Here is an 18,726-nt window from a genome sequence, read left to right on the forward strand (position 1 = left end):
CTTTGCATTTAAACCATATAAGAAGAATTAACTGAGTGGCCCTGCTTAACTGTCAATGGGGTTCTCCTAGCTCTTTGCATTTTAAGTGAGATTAATAAATGAAAACATGTTGTAGAGGCAGGGTGTAATTTATTGAAAGATTCATGAAGTTTCAATGACATTGTTAAGGTATTTAATTAGTCTCATGAAAAAAAGTAGAGTGACCCTTTTAGAGAAGCTGATAAGTCATATAATAGCTGTTAGATCCTCTTTATTCCTTGCTTTATAAGATTAACTTTGTGCTAAGCAATTTATGCTAAGTTTTCCCTTTTATTGGTAACCAAAGTTATCTGTGCTTCATGAATAGATTATTGGAGATAACATCATGTAATTAACAAGAGATGCAGAAAAGTAAAAGTACAATTTGTGTAAGAATTGTATGAGAGAGAATGTTAATTTCTTAACTAGGAAGGATATTTAGAGGGATAAAAGGAAGGCAAAATAGTGCAGTTCTTTGAAAGGATTAAAGTAACCTTATCTCGTGTTCTTTCAGAAGGTGGGATTGCCTGAGTGTGTGAAAGTCATGTTCAATGAGCTATTCACAACTCTAATGAATTGTAGACACAAGTTTGCATTGCATTTTTTTTTCCAAAAGTGATTGATAAGGTGTAAATTATGCCTTAGCTATATTGAATAATGGAAGTTAGTAAAAGAGGAAATTGTGCAACCTGCAGACATGTGGAATTGTATGAAAATGTCAGTCTGAAGTGCTGTAAATTATAGTGTGTGGGGAGGAAGAGTGGGTAGATTTTTTTTTTGTCAGAGTGAACTTCACAAAATTAGAGATTTAACACAGTAAAATACCTGTCAGTTGCACTTCACTCTGCAGTTATCTTCTCCTTTTAAGTATTTCTAAAACGTCTGTGATTGTGGTCTCTTTCGAAATCCACACAGAACCCGATTTCCCATGTAAATTCCTTCTAGACCTCAGTTCTTGTATTAAAAACAAACACCCCCCCCCCCCCCCCCAAATATTATGCATAAGAATTTTCAAAGTAAAATTATAAGAGTATAAATTAAATGAGAGTTTATCACATTCTTTAAAAACAGGAAAAAGTACAGACCAAAAATTACTTTCTTTGGTAGTTTAAGAAAAATCTTGACATTTAGTACCTTGCTTTCAGTGTTGAGGCATTGGTATGTTTTAGTTTTCACAGAAGATAAGAAAGAAGGGCCAGAGCTGTCCCCGCTTGTAGCCCACAAAGCCATACTGAGAAGACAGTTCAAGAGCCCTCCAGCTTTCAAAAATTACAATTTCTCTCTCAGTTCTTTGAAATACTTGTTAACACCAGGGCTGCAGGTAGTGGTTCAGAAGGAACTACAGTGCTGAAGTGGCTGCAGTTTTGTGAAGGGGTATGTGTAGGTTGGTTAAGGACTTCTAGGCCAGACTGTGACGTGGTGGGTATGTCTGCTTCAGATCTTGTGCTGTTTCCGAGTCTGGGCTCTTTTTGCGACTAGCCTTAAATCTAGCTAAAAGCTTCATTTTAGGAGTCTTTCCTTGCAATTTGGTGCACTTCTACTAAATAATCAGTCTGGTAATTGTACTAAATAATCAACAATAATGATACTAAGTCAGTAATAATGATACTAAATAATCAATCTGATAACAACGAGAAGGGGACAAGACTCTTCCAAAAAGTTACGTATGCATTCTGCCGGGTCTTTCTCATATGGGCGTTCGGTAACTTGGTCTTTGGAACTGTTGTCTGTATGAATGCGATCCAGCCTTGTGGGGTCTCACTGGAAGGGCATGTAAATATTTTGTCCTTCCCCCCAGTGTCACAGTTGGCCCCAGTCTTGGACTGAAATGTAGAACCTTGCAGCCTTGGCTGATCATATGAATTTGCAATTCTCCCTTTTGTTCAGTTGAAACCCATTAACCTGAAAATAGGTATTTTGAAGATTGTGAGATTTAAGTAGGGAAGTTTCCTAAAAGGTATAATAATGGTGAACTAATAGTTAAAATTATTTTTGTAGGGAGTCTTAGTTGATGTGTGTACTGAATAGTTGGTTGTAATTTGAAACTGTCCGGATAGCAAAACCATGAAAAATGGGAGTAACTACTGTGCATATAAAGATTTATTATGCATCTATGTTACAGTATGCTTATTTTATAAAAACTAGACCATTATGAAATCTGGCTTTTGCACCTGCTCTTCATTAATTTTTGAAGTTAAATAGCTCTGCGTGGTCTTTTTTACAAAATATCAGAGGGCACTTGGGGGTTATTAGCAGCAAATACTTGCTGAATGTAGAGTTTAACACTAATGGTAAAATAATCCACTCCTAGAAGTATAGTTTAACTACTGTTAAGCAAAAAAAAAAAAACCAACCCACCACCCTCAAACTTTAATGGAGAACTGTTATATTACTTTGTACTATTTTTAGGACAATTAGAATTTGGCATAAGTAAAAGTTGAAGATGTAGTATTAGTGTATTCCTAAATTGGAAGAAAAAAACTGTAATGGTATTTCAGAATAATAGACAAACACCTCATAACTTAGAAAAATATCCACCATAGTTTGCATATTTTCTTTAAAAAAAAAAAAAAAGTCATTTGTCTCTGGAAGTAGTAGCTCTGGTTGAACCTTAGAGTTTTAGTTTCACATGTAGTATGTGAAATTAATCCATCACACAATGAAATTCCTGTTGGAATTGTCCTGAAAGCTTTTTCAGAAGAAAAATCTCAGCAATGTAAAATCTGAAAATACAAGCTTCCCCCTACCCATGTTACTGTAATTTGGGGGCAGAATTCTATTTTGCTCTTCAGGGATTCTAGAAGCAAAGCTGGTTTAGGAAAAACGTGAAGGTCAGTCTTTTTCACGGATGTTGGAAGGGAGAGAATCAAACTAATTTCCTTTTTTTTTTTTTTTTTTTTTTTTTAAGAAGCAAATATTGGTAATTCTTTTTTTGGCAAATAACAAATGTCTTTGCAATTAATTTTGCATGATTTGCCTTTGGTTATCAGCCAAGAAATGTGATCAGTCATATTTTAGTAGTACTTCAAAATGTCATATACATAAAGTTAAAATCTGCTCAGTAATCAAATAAGTAGGTATTTCTTAGTGATACTCAATTATCTGTATAGCATGCAGCTTTACTGTGGCGTGATTTGTATCAGACGTACTTCCGTAGTTTTGCCATTTTTGAAACTCTCAGGTTTCAAAAAGCCGAACCCTCTATTCCATTGTGCATGGAGTAAGTGCTCTGGCAGGGAAGGGTCATTGTTGCAGCACTCATGAATCCTGACACTGAGGGACAACTCATGTTTGTTGCATGATATAAAAAGGATCTTTGTGTTACTTTAAACACAAAATGGAGAAGGAAGGTTGGCTTTAGGATTGGAAAATATTTGTTATCTTTAAAAATTTCTCAGCCTCAAAGTTTAACTGGAATCTTAGCTAAGAAGTGAAAAAAACCCAGAATTCTTAACTGTGAGGGATGGAAAAAAAGAGAGAGGCCAATAGGAAGAATTCCAAACTTCAAATACTTCCTTCTTGCTCTGATTTTGTTGGAATGTTCTGGAGTTTTTTTGACCTAAACTTGTGTTGTGGGATATACTTGTATGAAATAGACCACTAATAAAACTAGAGCAAAAAAAAATACTTCCTCAATGTATTTTGGTGGGCATTTGTTGGGATTTTTGGATACCAGCTTTTGGATAAAAGTTTGATAACTGATAGTTTGTCTTAAAAATCAGTGGAAGTATTTAGAGGACAGTAAATATTTGCTTCTTAAATGAAGCTGGATGGACACCTTTGGTACTGAAGGGAGCTTGAAATCAGTATTGCTTGTATTTTTAACAGTAAAATATCTTGCTGGTTATTGGTTTCTGTAATTTTTTTGTAAATACTATAATCTTTTAGTATATAATTATAGATTATAGTATAATATATAATCTATAGTATACTATAGATTATACTATAATATATATTATAGTATAATACTATAATCTATATAGTCTATACTATAATCTTTTTTTTGTGTGACCTTTCTTAAATCTAAAATAACCTTGTATTACTCAGTTCTAAAACTTCACTAAAGCTTATTTCATAAGAGTTTAAAGTTTCCTTATGATGGGAAATATAAAGCTGCTCTCAGCATGTGTAGTACTACCAGACTTCTGTGGTTTGAACCAAGACGATGTGCTGGTTGTCTGCCTCATTTTGAATTGTTTTGGTTGAAATTTTCCAAATACTTTCATTCTGAGATTGAAACGGTGGAAAAATATTGTTATGCCCAAGTGAGTTATTTAGAAATGTTTTATTATTGCTCAATTTTTCAAGGAAGAAAATTGAGTTTGGCTGCACTGAGGATGTTTCAGTATGTAAGAGCTGTGTGAAATTCAACAGGACTTCCCATGCATTTGCAATTCAGGGCTGCTTTGGGATGAGGTAGATCTGGGCATAATAACAAAGGTGTGGGTTGGCAGGAGAGGGAACGTATTCTGGTACGAAGAAGTGTTTATTTAAAATATAAGTCAAGGATCTTTTTCAACCTGTGCTCTCATTTACTTCTCCTTCCCTGGCAGGAAAGAGGGGAAATTGCCTGGACTAAGTGTACAGGCAAGAAAGGCAGGGTCTGGGTGGGGCAAATAAGAGTTCCTGACCAGCTGCCACAAGACAAGACCACCAGCTTGGAGTCAGGGAGCTGAGAAGCTGGATCCATGGTGGGACTAGGAACCAGCAGGCAGAGTGAAAGACATGATGGGGATGAGAGAACGTATCTGAAGGGCAAGCAGGACCAGGAGAACAGTAAGGCTAATTTGGACAAAGAATTAATATTGGGGAAGATGCTTGACACTGGGTTACAAATTTGGTAACAGAAGCGGAGATGCCTGCTTGTTTTGTAGCCTCAGCCTGTATTTTGTAGACTAGCACTAAAACTGAAGCTTGGGAGTGAGGGAAGAGACTGATAAGGATCTGTTACCTTGACCAGGGCAGAATACGTCAAGTTTGGAAGAAGCAGGTAGAGGAGACTGTGATCACTGCAGTGCCATTTGGTGCTTGGAAACAAGCCCAGTCAGATCATTACTGCTGCCAGTTCCTCAGCTTGGGTGGCAAATATGTGATACTTACGCTTTATTAGTCCAGGTTTCAGTAAGTTTCCACATAATTTGTCTTTTGCTGGCTATTTTAGAAACAACTAAGATATATGTAGGCATATATTGTGTCTAGAGAAAAATACAGGGAGAATTTCAGAGCTTCCCAGTCAAGTTCTCAGAAAATAGGAAAAAGCAGGTTGTCTGTCGAGACTGCTTTCTCTCCCCAGATGCAATACGTTAATGTGACTATGTGCGGTAAATAAGATACAAGATAAAAACCATCTTGTGTGAAAACTGCCCTGACGGACTGGTTTCTCCCCTGCCTCTGTTGCAATGACCTTATACATTATGGAGTGATAAACTAATACCTAAATAGCTAAATATCAGTTGGTTTGCTGGGTGCCTCCCTCGAGGCCGTGTGGCCTGCAGAAACGCTGTGTATTCCCTAGGGTGGCTGTAAGAGCAATGCTTTGAGAAATAGGCTTTTATCACCAAGGCTTCCAAGATGAGGGAGTACATTTAACCTTAGTTTGAAAGTACCTCTGGCAGCTCCTACGTGCGGTGATGGTGGAGGTGTGTTTTGGGAGTGAAGGGTCAGGGTCCTCAAGGTTTGTGTTCAGTTGCTCTTTTGGCAGGCAGCCAGCGCTGTCCTGCTCAACATGAGGGAAGGGCAATGCAGTTGAACAGCCTTGGTCAGCTAAACCTGAATGGATTTTGATGGGACAAATAAATGTCACTTTCTCCATCCCAAATAGCTCCCTCTTCCTCCAGCTGTTGTTGTTTGCAGATAGCCTGTGAAATTCAAAGGCGTTAGTCTCTTCCAAGGTGGCAGGAATATTTTGTGTTGGTAACTGTTCACTTGCAGAAGTGCAGCAGCTCCTCCTACAAACAGTATGTATGTTATGAGGACTGTCATGCTTGAGTGTAATATAATGTCTTTCCACTAAATGAAATACCCACAGGAGACTGGCTGACTAGGAGCACTGGCAGCAGGATATAGACCCTTTAATCTCTAGGAATGATAAAGTATTTACAGTTGATGGCTGTATAATGGCATAAAATAAGTAGTCAGAGTCTCACTTCCAAATGAGAGGTCTTAGTGTCTTCCATATCCCCATTTAGGTGTTTTCAAGAAGGCCACAGATTTACTAATGGCTGTGATCCTCAGTGCCTCTCACATCTACTTGTTTGGGCCTTGCCAATCCCAGTTGTATCGTGCTGGTAGAAGGATGTGAAGCAGCTTTGTCTTGTGCTACTTTGGCAGTGAGTGGATCCAGTTTCCAGGGCAAATACCCATTTTTTCGCTGTGTGAGAAATTCTTTTCCTAAAAGGATAGTATTTTTGCAGTATAAATAGGATAGAGTGAGACTGTGCATACTGTTGGTGAGGGCAGCTCCATAGATAAACGATAAGCCACTGCAACTTACTTGTTTGGTCCTTTGCTGATGACCATATTTCAGTCTAGCAGGGAGTGTTTGGTCTGAAATCTGTTTTGGGAAGCTTGTCTTCAGCAATTGTAAGCTTTAAGCTTTAAGGTGAGCATCAAATGTAGACAGAACAGGTGTCACCACTGATTTCAGGATCTGTATAAAGAGGAAAACAAGGATGTTCTTAGAATATTTTTGTTACTTTTTTGATTTATGCACACGTAATAAGGAAATGTTTGTTAATATGACTTATGTGAGGCATAGCTTCTTCCAGTTATCAGAGGTTGCCAACATATTTTGTCAACTTGTGATATAAAATAAAAAATTATAATAGTGTGAATTACTCAATTAAGTAATTGGCTTCTGCAAAGTTCTGCTTTTGGATTAACAACCTGCTTTCTGCAATATGTAAAGACTCCCTTTACATTTAAAAAAAACTTAACTGGAGAGAAGATAATTTTGCACTCTTTCACATAATGCTTCAGATGCTAAGTTGTGAATAGACAGAAGTGTAACTCTCCTGTTATTTATTTTGAAAGATGATTTCTTTAATTTTCTGGATGCCATAAATGGTCCTCCCCCCCCCCCCCCCTTTTTTTTTTAAGTAATGCTGCTTCACTTCTGTAGCTTACATTGTACTAAATTGATGGTGAAGAATAGCACGGTTTAAGAAGATAAATGTCAGGAATGTCTTCTAAAGTAGACATTCAGATTTTTTTGGATTAATGGGAAAGAAGGTCAATAATTGCGTGGATTTTAATAAGCTTGAGAAGAAATGGCATTCCTGTGGTGCTAGTGATTATTAAAACATTGTGAATTCATTTCAAGATACTGTACTGGGGTTTAATATCTCTTCCATTGTGAAAGAAAGACTCAGTAAGGGCTGCCAATTTGTACAGATGATAGGAGATAACTCATAAAGCAACTGTATTTTTAAGAGAAAAAAGTTACAGCAGGCAATAGATAAATTCCTGGATGGTAGTCTTAATCTCAGTTCTGCCTTATTAAATAGGGCCCTCCAGACTTTCAGCAGCATACGCCTGGACCAGTTCCTACCAACTTCTCCCAAGCCCCAAGGCTGCCGATCCAGGACCAGTGGAGAGGGCCACCACCACCGCCACCACCGCTCCCTCCTCCGCCTCCTCAGGAAAGAGATCCTTTCTTCATAGCAGGTAAGCATTTTCACTTCCATTAACATACAAAATCCACTTTCTGTAAAGTGGCTATGCAGTGTAAGTGTGTATCATACAACATGAAGTGTTTGGAAGAGCCTGAAGGCCAGAAGATCCTGTTTGATGTAGCCAGACTAGTACATGCTAAAAATTCCGGTGGTCTGGTATCTTTTTCCTTCCCTGACGTAATCTTGTGTCTCCATCTGTAACTACCATCAATCTATATATTTATACAGATACAAAATAAAATTAGTATCTAAAGTGATTGTTGCAATAAAGTTCTTGTGATTTGTTACATTTTAGATAACTAGGACTCTCCATACACTCTGGTTTCCACTAGTAACTCTTCAAACCGTCTGGACTATGTGTACTGTAAGAAATGTTAAGGTTTGCTAAAATGATACAGCATAGCAAACAAAATAGGTAGTGTGTGTATATATAGTTAGGCATATATATGTAACGTGCATATATATAATGTATATTTTATACCTATTTTACACACACAATATATATAAAAATTTGCTAAATATGTGGTCAGCAAACGGCATCAAAATTTTATGAGTTCTTGCATGTTTTGAACTCTTAATTCCTGGAATCCTTCATTGATTTCATTAGAGTAGAATTTCTAAAAGGTATTCCTAATTCCAGCGAATTGCCAGTTGTGCTGATCATTCAAGCATCAATTCCTTTTATACACTGGTGGCAGAAGCAAGAGAAATGTAGCTCTTAAAACATCTCATACGATTTTGCTTTCTACAAATGTCAGGTTACTTTTCCAAATCAAAATAGAGCTGTGTGCTTTGAAAGTGTGTTTGTGTCCCAAGGAGGTTGTCATTTAAGTACTTACCTGATTCCCACAGATCCGAGGTTTCCAAGCCATCACTTGTTCGAGCAGCGGAGCCCACCACCACCGCCACCTCCACCGCTTCTCAATAGCGCGCATCCTGTCCCTACCCAAAATCCGATGCCGTTCAGCCAGCCTGGGCCAGCATTTAATCAGCAGGGACAACAACCAGTGTTTCCCAGAGAGCGGCCAGTGCGGCCGAACATGCAGCCTCAAGGTCCTGTGGGGATTCTCCACTTCAACCAGCCGGGTTCGGCAAATCCGCGGCCGTTCATCCCTCCGAGGCAGCAGTTCCTGCAGGCTCCGGGACAGCCCTTCCTCGCCGCGCACACGCAGCCCAGCATGCAGGTACGGGTCTGCAGCAGGAAGGGGCTTACACGGAATGTGCAAAGTGGCCCAGTGCTGCCTTGTAGGTTTATAGGACTAATGTAGCTAAAGTGGAATTATTTGAGATTACAGGTATGAGGCAGATGTGCCTGAAAAAGTGATTAATTTTCTCCCCAGTTGCCGGCACTAATGTATTTCCGATAGCGAGCCTGCAGCACGGTCCTGGCTCCTTCAGTTGCTTCAGCTCCTCGGAGGGGAGGGAGCTCGGCCCCGGCCCCCCGGCCCCGGCCTGTGGGTCAGCGGCGGGGCGGGAGCGCCCTCTGCCGCTCAGCTGCGGAGCCCGGCGGGAAGCGGGGTCCTCCCGCAAACCGGGGGGGAAGCTGAATCGCAGCTGGAAGTGGGCTAATGTTTTGGAGATGTGCAGGGAGGGCCGCCCTGCACGTTCAGTGGGCTTTGTGCAGGATCTTTTCGTGGTGTCTGTGTTTTGAACATGGGGAAATCCTGAAGTCTGGTGATGTTGGGGAAAAAAAAACCTGCCAAAACCCAAACAGTTTGAAAGTCATTAGAAAAGGGGGCAGAGGGCAGGAGCCCTTGCATTTGTCTTTTTCCATGTCAGCTGTTGACTTACATAGGTTTAAGTGTAGACCTACCTTGCACAGCTTCTGTTAGTCTGTTTTTTACTCAGTATACTTTTGGTTTAGCCTGGTCTGTAGCTAGCTGCTTACAGATGTTCTGAGGACTTGGGAGGCTGGAGCTACTTTTCAGGAGTTTATTACCTTGACACTAAAAACAAATAATCTTTCTCTTCCTGTGAAGGGTCCCTTGCATCCTCCATTACAGCCTCAGCCACAACCTCAGCCTCAGCAGCACCATCACCAGCAGCAGCAGCAACACCATCACCAGCAGCAGCAGCAGCAACACCATCATCATCTCCAAGGGCCACCACAGCCCTTGATGCCCATGAACCAGCCGCAGTTCAGGCCTCATATGCAGGCCACGCAGCAGCAGCCAAATAACAACAGGATGCAGTGTCAGCCACGACAGGGTCCAATGAAGCCAAGACATGTAAGTACATCAGTGTTGCCTTGCGTAGTTCTGCATGGGTATCAAGCATGTAAGCATAGGTTTCAAAACTCACCAGCATGGTTTTTCAGTGCCATTTATTCTGTCCTGCTGTCACCTTCTTTCACCATTTCTTGCTCCTTTTCTGCCTTGGTCATTTTATAACCTACATCCAAAACCAGCACATATATCTTTCCCTTTTTCTTTTCTCCTCCAGTCTTCAGTGTTTTTCTTGATCTGGGTCCAATAAGAGATGACGCAGTTGCCCAAGAACTGGCAATAAAGGGTTTTTGGAGGATAGGTTTGCTTAGTAAGATTTTAAAACTGCTGGTAGCCTGTCATTGTGTTGGAGCCCAGTTCTCTGACACTGGCCTTCAATTTGAAAGCCTCTCTGTACCACTACTAATAAGCTTTCTGGTTCAGATAGTGCCACTCATGTCTTGAGAGTTTGCTCCAGTGCAGCATATTCTGTTGCTCAGTAGCTTGGGGTAGCACAACAGTCTGAAGCAGTCATGAAGACAATGTGACTGTAGTTCAGAATAATTGCTTTGATTAGGAAAATAAATCATACAGTGAACCCAATTTCTGAGAAAGATGTTAAACAAATGAGATTCAGTTTTGCTTTTAATTAAAGAAAAATAAAACCATTGTTAAAATGTTCTCATTTCTATAATTTTTCTTTTCACATTGAAAATACTGTGCCTCTTCAGAAAGCTTTTTTTTTTTTCCCCAAACTTAACTAAATCATGAAAATGTGAAACAGGAAACACTTTAGTCTGGTTTGTAGTGAAAGTCTGCAGTTTTTTAATTTTCTGCTTTTCAGAATACACCATCACAAAATATTGTCAAGCGTCCAAATCAGCAGCTACAGTCAACTGCTCCACGAAATAGTAACTTGCGTGAGTTGCCGATAGCACCATCACATGCTATGGAAATGAGCAACAACAGGCGAACCTCTACCCCAGCTGCTCAGGTCAAACCCATTACCAGCACGATGTCTGCCACCAAGTCTGTAGCTGGTGTTGGAAACTCACAGGGAAGGCCTGAGATGAAAGCTAAAGCAATCACACCAGTGGGCCAAGCAAAATCAGAAGTGAAATCTGAACCAGAGGTAAGGCTTTTCTTAAAAAACAAAACAAAAAACTCCCACGTTTTTAAAACTTTTCTAGTCTGACTTGTGAACTGTAAGCACACTTAATGTATTATTCACCCAATATTTTTGGTGCCACTAGAGGCCTCCCTTCTGAGTTGCACTTTCCTCTTTAATGTGATAGCAAAACCAGTCTCCATTGATAAAAAAAGAAGTCTGGAAGGTTGGAACGGCTGTGGTGAGTCTGTTTTGCAGGAGGAGGAGTCATTTCTACTATGAAAAGACAGGTGGTATAAAGGCCATCAGTGATACAAGCCTCTGAAATACCCGTTGTGCCCATTTTTTGTCTTCCAGGATTATGACTGGGTGTTTTTTTCAGGTGATCACTTGCTTCTAAGTCAGCAGACCTCTTCTCTTCTATTTCCTATGATGCTTTGTGGCTCAAAAAAAAGGGCTGTTTAAGAGAGCTATCTTCCTCATGCTGTTTTCCTTTAGGCTGCCCAATCTCCTTTAGGGTCTTGAGCACTCATGCAGGAGGTTGCAGCTGCATCGTCCATGGAGCTTCTTGCTCTTGAAGAAAATCTCTTTTATGAAACCTTTTGATGTGAGTGAAAATAGGAGATGCTTTCAAGTTTTTCATTTTGGAGAAAATGATGCTGTTGCTCTGCTAGTACTCTGCACAATCAAAAAATGAGATGCCAGTGTTTTGGGCTCCACTGGATCATGCAGGGTGAACAGATGACCATTTTCCTGCACAGATCCTCCTGGAAGCTAGAGAAGACTCTCCATGAGCACTGTTAGTTTGAGAGAGTGGGTAGGGTTGCGCTGATGGTGCTGTTAATCCTGAACATTAGGAGGTAGCAGGGGAACATGATGGCTAAATGCACCCTGTATAATTTCTGAGTGTCAGGTTATTCTGAGCAGAACTGTAAATCTTTATAGTTTAGTTGACCATGAATCTTGTCTCAAGGACCAGGTTTTCTTCAACAACTGTTGAAAGCTTTAATTGTGATAATACTGTCTTCCCTTTAAGCTGCTCATGATTAGCTTTTCATCTTGTTCTTGAATTAGGGATGGTCATAACTAATTTTCACAAATGAGGCACAAAAGAAACCCATAGCTAGCAGTGTTTGACCTCCTATGCACTTGCTTTTCAATGGTAATATAAAAAAAAAAAAAAATCCTTATTTCAGCTTTTCAGCTTTTAATTTTGATCTTTTTTGAAAAAATGACTTAAGTAATCCCCTTACCCTCAATTCAGTCTCTTGGAATAATCTAAATCACAGAAAATGCAGTGCCTCTTAGAGAAGCCTCTGTCTTTCATGACATTAGTAAGGTAAGTTTTGAAGCAAATCAGCTACAGGCCTCCCCATCTAAAACATCTTAAAGTTCTTTCATAGTTTAGTCATATGAAAATTAAGGCATTAGTTCTGAAATATCTCTGGCAGCGTTTAGAAAAATGAATTAATATTTTTCACTCCTGTTAATCAACTGAATTTTAAAAAACCAACCAAACAAAAAAAACCCAAACAAAGCAGTCATCCTGTTCTCTCCATTTTAAGTTTTAAACATATCCTAGCAAACCTGTAGTTATAAGACTAACTAATCTTACTCATGTGAATTCTTGGTTTTACAAATAAAGCTTTCTTTTTATTTCTAAGTCAAAGCTATCTTTGAAAACAGTTTGATACCTGTTTCATGTAAGTTTTTGCAAAACAGGATGAAAAAATTTGCCTTGGAAAAAATGATGTCTCCTAGTGTTTCCTATTACCAACCATAGAAGTAAAGCCTTTGTAGATACACTGAGCAAGTACTAGGAAAGTGTGTGAATGTGTGCGCACACAGGACCCCTCTCCTTTCAAAGCAGACTTGAATTAGAGCCTTGTGCTGCGAACAGCGGTCTAGTAGCAGTTGTCCCTTTTCAGCTGTGCTGCTGCGGTAGTCTTGTTCGCTGATGCCGCTTACTGTCACTTCTACAAAAAGCATTGCTGCACTAGTAATGTTCATTTCCAAGCATTTAATCATATTCTTCACTATTGTTGTAATGTACGTTATTACATTTCTCTCCTTAGGCAGATTGTAATGTTTTCCAGTCTTTTTTGTGTGTTTTTCTTGTAATTAGCTAACCTTTGTCCTGTTCTTTTGCTTTCTATGAAGATGAGAAAGAGTTAAGTTCTGTCATCTTTTCTAGCTGTATTGCTCATAACTGAATTGGGCAGGTTATTTTGCAAGTGTCTTCAACTGGAAAATTATGAAGACTTTTCTTTGCATCCTTCTTCCCGAAGAGTCAGTTGTCATATTTATGAATGTCCTATCGTTCAGGAAGCACCAAAAAAATAGCAGTATTGGCTATTAAAGGTTTTGCTCACCTTCAAAATAGATATTTGAAAGGTTTGCAACCTGAGTGACTAGAAGATTAAAAACCGTATTTCTACTTTACTAATGGTATGCTTGTGTTCCTGTTCCTGTGAGGCTACAAAATACTGACTTTAAATGCTTTTGTCTGTTTAGAATAGCTGTTACTCTCCAAGATTTAAACTTGCACATCCTCAGCCTGAAAAATCATTTTGTCAATGAAATTGGAAAGTATGGGGGGTGACTGTGGGCCTAATTCTGCTCATGCTGAGGTCAGTTTAGGATCAGAGGAATTAAGGCAATATTAAGCATTTTTGAGTTTGAAGAAGGGGGGGGAACGTAGAAGTGTGATGTGAATATCTTTAAAAGAAATGAGTATTGGAGCTCAGAACAGGAGAGAAATTAGAGTGCTGCATAATCATAGGTGTACTGATATTACTACTTATATAGCAGTTAATGTCCCTGATATACTGATAGAAAACCTTCACATTCCATCTCCCAAATCCAGTAAATTTTGAAGTTGGTTTGTTGGGCTTTATGTTGCTGTCTTTTTTTAAAAAAGACTTGCAATATGGAAAATAGTTGCTACATTGCTGCTGGAGCAAATGTATCTAAATCCTTTTCATATATTTGGAAATTAACTACCTGAAACATTGTACGTGTCTAAATTTGCGTTTTCTCCAGTATAAATAGGTTTGACTTCCAGATTTTGATAATGGTGTCTCCTGTATTCTGCTTAGAAGATTCTTCTTATCACAGTCTTTTTCCAGTTGGAAGATCGCAAGAGGGCAGTGTGCTTCTCAAAGTAACTTGTAACCTTGTTCTTAATTCTCTTCCTGTTTGTCCAAGGTGCACAGCACCTGTGTTTTGTAGGGTTCAGGAGCTGATGTCATCAGTAATGTGAAATGTGTGATGTGTGTGTAGGTGCCTTTATTTAAGATACTTCGTGGGTTTGAACACAAGCAGCCAAACGATGTAATTTGGATCTGGCCTTAACCTTTTATGAAGACTTGTCATGAATTTTTGGACGAATCACAGAATCGTATAGGTTGGAAAAGACCTTTAAGATCATCGAATCCAACTGTAAACCTAACACTACCAAGACCACCACTATACCATGTCCCTAAGCACCTCATCCAAATGTCTTTTAAATACCTCCAGGGATGGCGACTCAACCACTTCCCTGGGCAGCCTGTTCCAAGGCTTGATAACCCTTTCAGTGAAGTAAAATTTCCTAATATCCAGTCTAAACCTCCCCTGGCGCAACTTGAGGCCATTTCTTCTTGTCCTATCGCTTGTTACCTGGGAGAAAAGACTGACACCCACCTCTCTACAACCTCCTTTCAGGTAGTTGTAGAGAGCGATAAGGTCTCCCCTCAGCCTCCTTTTCTCCAGGCTAAACAACCCCAGTTCCCTCAGCCGCTCCCCATCAGCCTTGTGCTCCAGACGCTTCACCAGCTTCGTTGCCCTTCTCTGGACACGCTCCAGCACCTCAATGTCCCTCTTGTAGTGGGGGGCCCAAACCGGAACACAGGATTCGAGGTGCGGCCTCACCAGTGCTGAGTACAGGGTCACGATCACTTCCCTAGTCCTGCTGGCCACACTATTTTTGATACAAGCCAGGATGCCATTGGCTTTCTTGGCCACCTGGGCACACTGCTGGCTCATATTCAGGCGGCTGTCAACCAACACCCCCAGGTCCTTTTCTGCCAGGCAGCTTTCCAGCCACTCTTCCCCAAGCCTGTAGCGTTGCATGGGGTTGCTGTGGCCCAAGTGCAGGACCTTGCACTTGGCCTTGTTGAACCCCATACAATTGACCTCAGCCCATCAACCCAGCCTGTCCAGGTCCCTCTGTAGAGCCTTCCTACCCTCAAGCAGATCAACACTCCCACCTAGCTTGGTGTTGTCTGCAAACTTACTGACGGTGCACTCGATCCCTTGGTCCAGATCATTGATAAAGATATTAAACAGAACTGGCCCCAACACCGAGCCCTGGGGAACACCGCTTGTGACCAGCCACCAACTGGAGTAAACTCCATTCACCACCACTCTGGGCCCAGCCATCCAGCTGGTTTTTTACCCAGCGGAGGGTACACCCATCCAAGCCATGAGCAGCCAGTTTCTCCAGGAGAATGCTGTGGGAAATGGTGTCAAAGGCTTTACTGAAGTCTAGATAGACAACATCCACAGCCTTTCCCTCATCCACCAGGCGGGTCACTTTGTTGTAGAAGGAGATCAGGTTGGTCAAGCAGGACCTGCCTTTCATAAACCCATGCTGGCTGGGCTTGATCCCTTGGTTATTTTCTACATGCTGTGTGATGGCACTCAGGATGAATTGCTCCATAATTTTCCCCGGTACCGAGGTCAAGCTGACAGGCCTGTAGTTCCCCGGGTCCTCCTTCCGGCCCTTCTTGTAGATCGGTATCACATTTGCTAATCTCCAGTCAACTCCAGTCTCCAGTTAGCCAGGACTGCTGGTAAATGATGGAAAGGGGCTTGGTGAGCACTTCTGCCAGTTCCTTCAGTACTCTCGGGTGGATCTCATCAGGCCTCATAGACTTGTGAGTGTTTAAGTGGTGCAGCAGGTCACTCACCATTTCCTCCTGGATTATGGGGGCTCCATTCTGGTCCCCGTCCCTATTTTCCAACTCCAGGGGCTGGGTACCCAGAGAACAATTGGCCCTACTATTAAAGACTGAGGCAAAGAAGGCATTAAGCACCTCAGCCTTTTCCTCATCCTTGGTCACTGTGTTCCCTCCCCCATCTACTAGAGGCTAGAGATTCTCCTTAGCTCTCCTTTTGCTGCTAATGTATTTGAAGAAGTATTTTTTGTTGTCTTTTATAGCAGCAGCCAGACTGAGCTCTAGCTCAGCTTTGGCCCTTCTAATTTTCTCCCTGCACAGCCTTGCTACACCTTTGTAGTCCTCCTGAGTTGCCCGCCCCTTCTTCCAGAGGTCAAAGACTCTCCTCTTTTTCCTGAGTTCTAGCCAGAGCTCTCTATTCAGCCAGGCCGGTCTTCTTCCCCACCGGCTCGTCTTCCGGCACCTGGGGACAGCCCGCTCTTGTGCCTTTAGGACTTCCTCCTTAAAGAATGTCCAGCCTTTCTGGACTCCTTTGCCCATTAGGGCTGCCTCCCAGGGGACTCTCTCGACCAGTCTCCTAAACAGGCCAAAGTCTGCCCTCCGGAAGTCTAAGGTGGCAGTTTTGCTGACCCCCCTCGCTGCTTCTCCACGTATCAAAAACTCTATCATTTCGTGATCACTCTGCCCAAGATGGCCTCCAACCATCACATTGCTCACAAGTCCTTCTCTGTTGGTGAACAAGAGGTCCAGCGGGGCACCTTCCCTAGGTGATTCTAGCCTCTTTTGCTTCTAATGTTACAGCTGCAAAAATAAAGATAAACCTGCTGAATAGATTTGTGTGTATGCCACAGATCAGACTGTTTTGATTGCTCTTCCTTGCACCTGTTCTACTGAGGGACACAAGTGAGCCGAGTTGCATGATTCCTTTGTTCCTTGATAGCAAACCAGAACACTTACAGTATCTGGTTCTTACGACTCTCTGCATTTAATTCTATTAACTAGTAATAAAGCCTGCAGACCTCTGAAAAGGTGTGGGTTTGTTTTTTTTTTCAATTCACTGTATGAGAAGCAAGCTGCTGATACTAGGACTTAAATTACAGTAGAAAACTTAAACCCTGGTTTTAGAGCATGTCTTTGTTGTCTTTTCCTCAATCAGCAGTGCCATTCTAAGTTCTCCTGGAGAATGCTGTAGGACTGCTGCTTCTCTTACTGCTGCTCTTCAGATAGACTTGGAAAAGCAGCCTGTAAAATTTTCTTTTGGCACTTTCCATGAAAGCCTCTTTGGACCTTAAGGCAGAAGAAAACCTATAGCTAAGGCTTGGTCTTCCCTTCAAACTACAATTAAATACGTTGTGTTCAAGAATTGTTCAAAGACAGATGAGAATCTCCACTTAAAACCAAACAGACAAGAACCCCAACAAACCTAAACAACAACAAACAAACAAAACAACCACCCCACCCCCATAAAACCCTAACAAAAAAACCCCAACCCTCCACAAAACCAAGGGAACTGCTTTGCATCTCTAGCCTTGTACTCTGTAGCCTCCTGTAAAAGGAGGAGCTGTATACAGTATACTGTTTTTTTCATGTTGTAGAGTTTTCTACAGAAAAAGGTAAAGTGTCAAGATTTTATCTAGGACAAAGGCTGCTTCAAGATCTTCTGCTTCTTCACCTACAGATAATGTTGCTTTTGGCAGGAAACTTCCAAACACAAGCTGTGAACTTTATGACATCTTTGAAGGATGTCTACTTTCTCCCAGTTGCTTTCTTTTTTTGTTGTTTTTGTTTGTTTGTTTTTGGCAGTGCTATTGCTTGTTGGAGAAATCTGTACTGGGCTTATTAAACTAATGGGATGAAAATCATTAGCAATAGGCATTGCGTACTGTTTCCATCTTGACCCAATGTACTGTCTTGCCCGTTCTGTATGATGAAGCTCCTTATTACATAGTATATGTCACTTCTATCTACTATAGGTTTTATATATATCTATACACATACACACTATAGTATAGCGTAGTATATGTAAGGTGCTCTTAAAGCTAAGCAGCAGAGAATTTAACTGCCCTTGTTTTCAGCCTAGTGAGGAGTTTGTGCATTCTGAATCTGTACTGTTGGGTCATTGTACAACTAATTCCAATTAAACCTGGCTCCTAATTCAAATATTTTGTTAGTGATCACAGGGTCATTATATTGTTTGGTCTTACTCTAGCTGCAAGGGTATGTTACTGAGAACTTAACAGTAGTAGCAACTTGCTTACGAAGATGAAGGATTTAGGTCCACCTATAGCCTGTTAATGGGCTGATCTGCAGTGGTCATATAACCTCAGAGCTCTTGGACTTCGATTTCAAAGCTTACCCTTTAAGAAGGAATTGACTTCATAGGATCCATACTGATTTCCTAAGTGTTGAGTTGAGTTCCTGAAAGGAAAATTTCAGATTATATTTGAGATCAAATTGCCTGAGGATTCTACTAAGCATTCATCTAACTTCATATGTGTTGGTAATCTAGTTTGTCAGTTGTCTTCTGTGTTTAATGCTAGTGTAGTTGAAATCGGTCTCTCTGTGCGTGCTGCACAGACATATTGGTCAGAGTCTCTCAGGATGTTCATTCCTTGCCTGCTGGCAAGACTCATTTAAGTGTGCCACAAAGTACGCATCTCTGTGCTGCTATATGTAGCCTTTGAGTTAGTGTTTTGTGCTTACTAGATCGTGATCTACATCTTCCAAGGCCTTCAGAACTGCTTAGATGATAATATGAGCAGACAGGTCCCTGATAATAAAGG

General features: G+C 40.8%; 1 protein-coding gene across 7 annotated transcripts in view; it reads left to right on the forward strand.

Moving 5' to 3' along the window:
- Window positions 1-18,726, forward strand: part of RBM33 (RNA binding motif protein 33) — a 106,957-nt gene that overhangs the window by 52,104 nt on the left and 36,127 nt on the right. For all 7 annotated transcript variants that reach the window (XM_075492379.1, XM_075492380.1, XM_075492386.1 and 4 more), the window contains 4 exons: window positions 7,524-7,683; window positions 8,544-8,875; window positions 9,671-9,919; window positions 10,740-11,027. In XM_075492379.1, coding sequence (XP_075348494.1) covers window positions 7,524-7,683; window positions 8,544-8,875; window positions 9,671-9,919; window positions 10,740-11,027 — 1,029 coding nt within the window. The remainder of the gene's footprint in view (window positions 1-7,523; window positions 7,684-8,543; window positions 8,876-9,670; window positions 9,920-10,739; window positions 11,028-18,726) is intronic.

The sequence above is a fragment of the Mycteria americana genome, chromosome 2, assembly GCF_035582795.1.
Source record: "Mycteria americana isolate JAX WOST 10 ecotype Jacksonville Zoo and Gardens chromosome 2, USCA_MyAme_1.0, whole genome shotgun sequence".
Lineage (NCBI taxonomy): Eukaryota > Metazoa > Chordata > Aves > Ciconiiformes > Ciconiidae > Mycteria > Mycteria americana.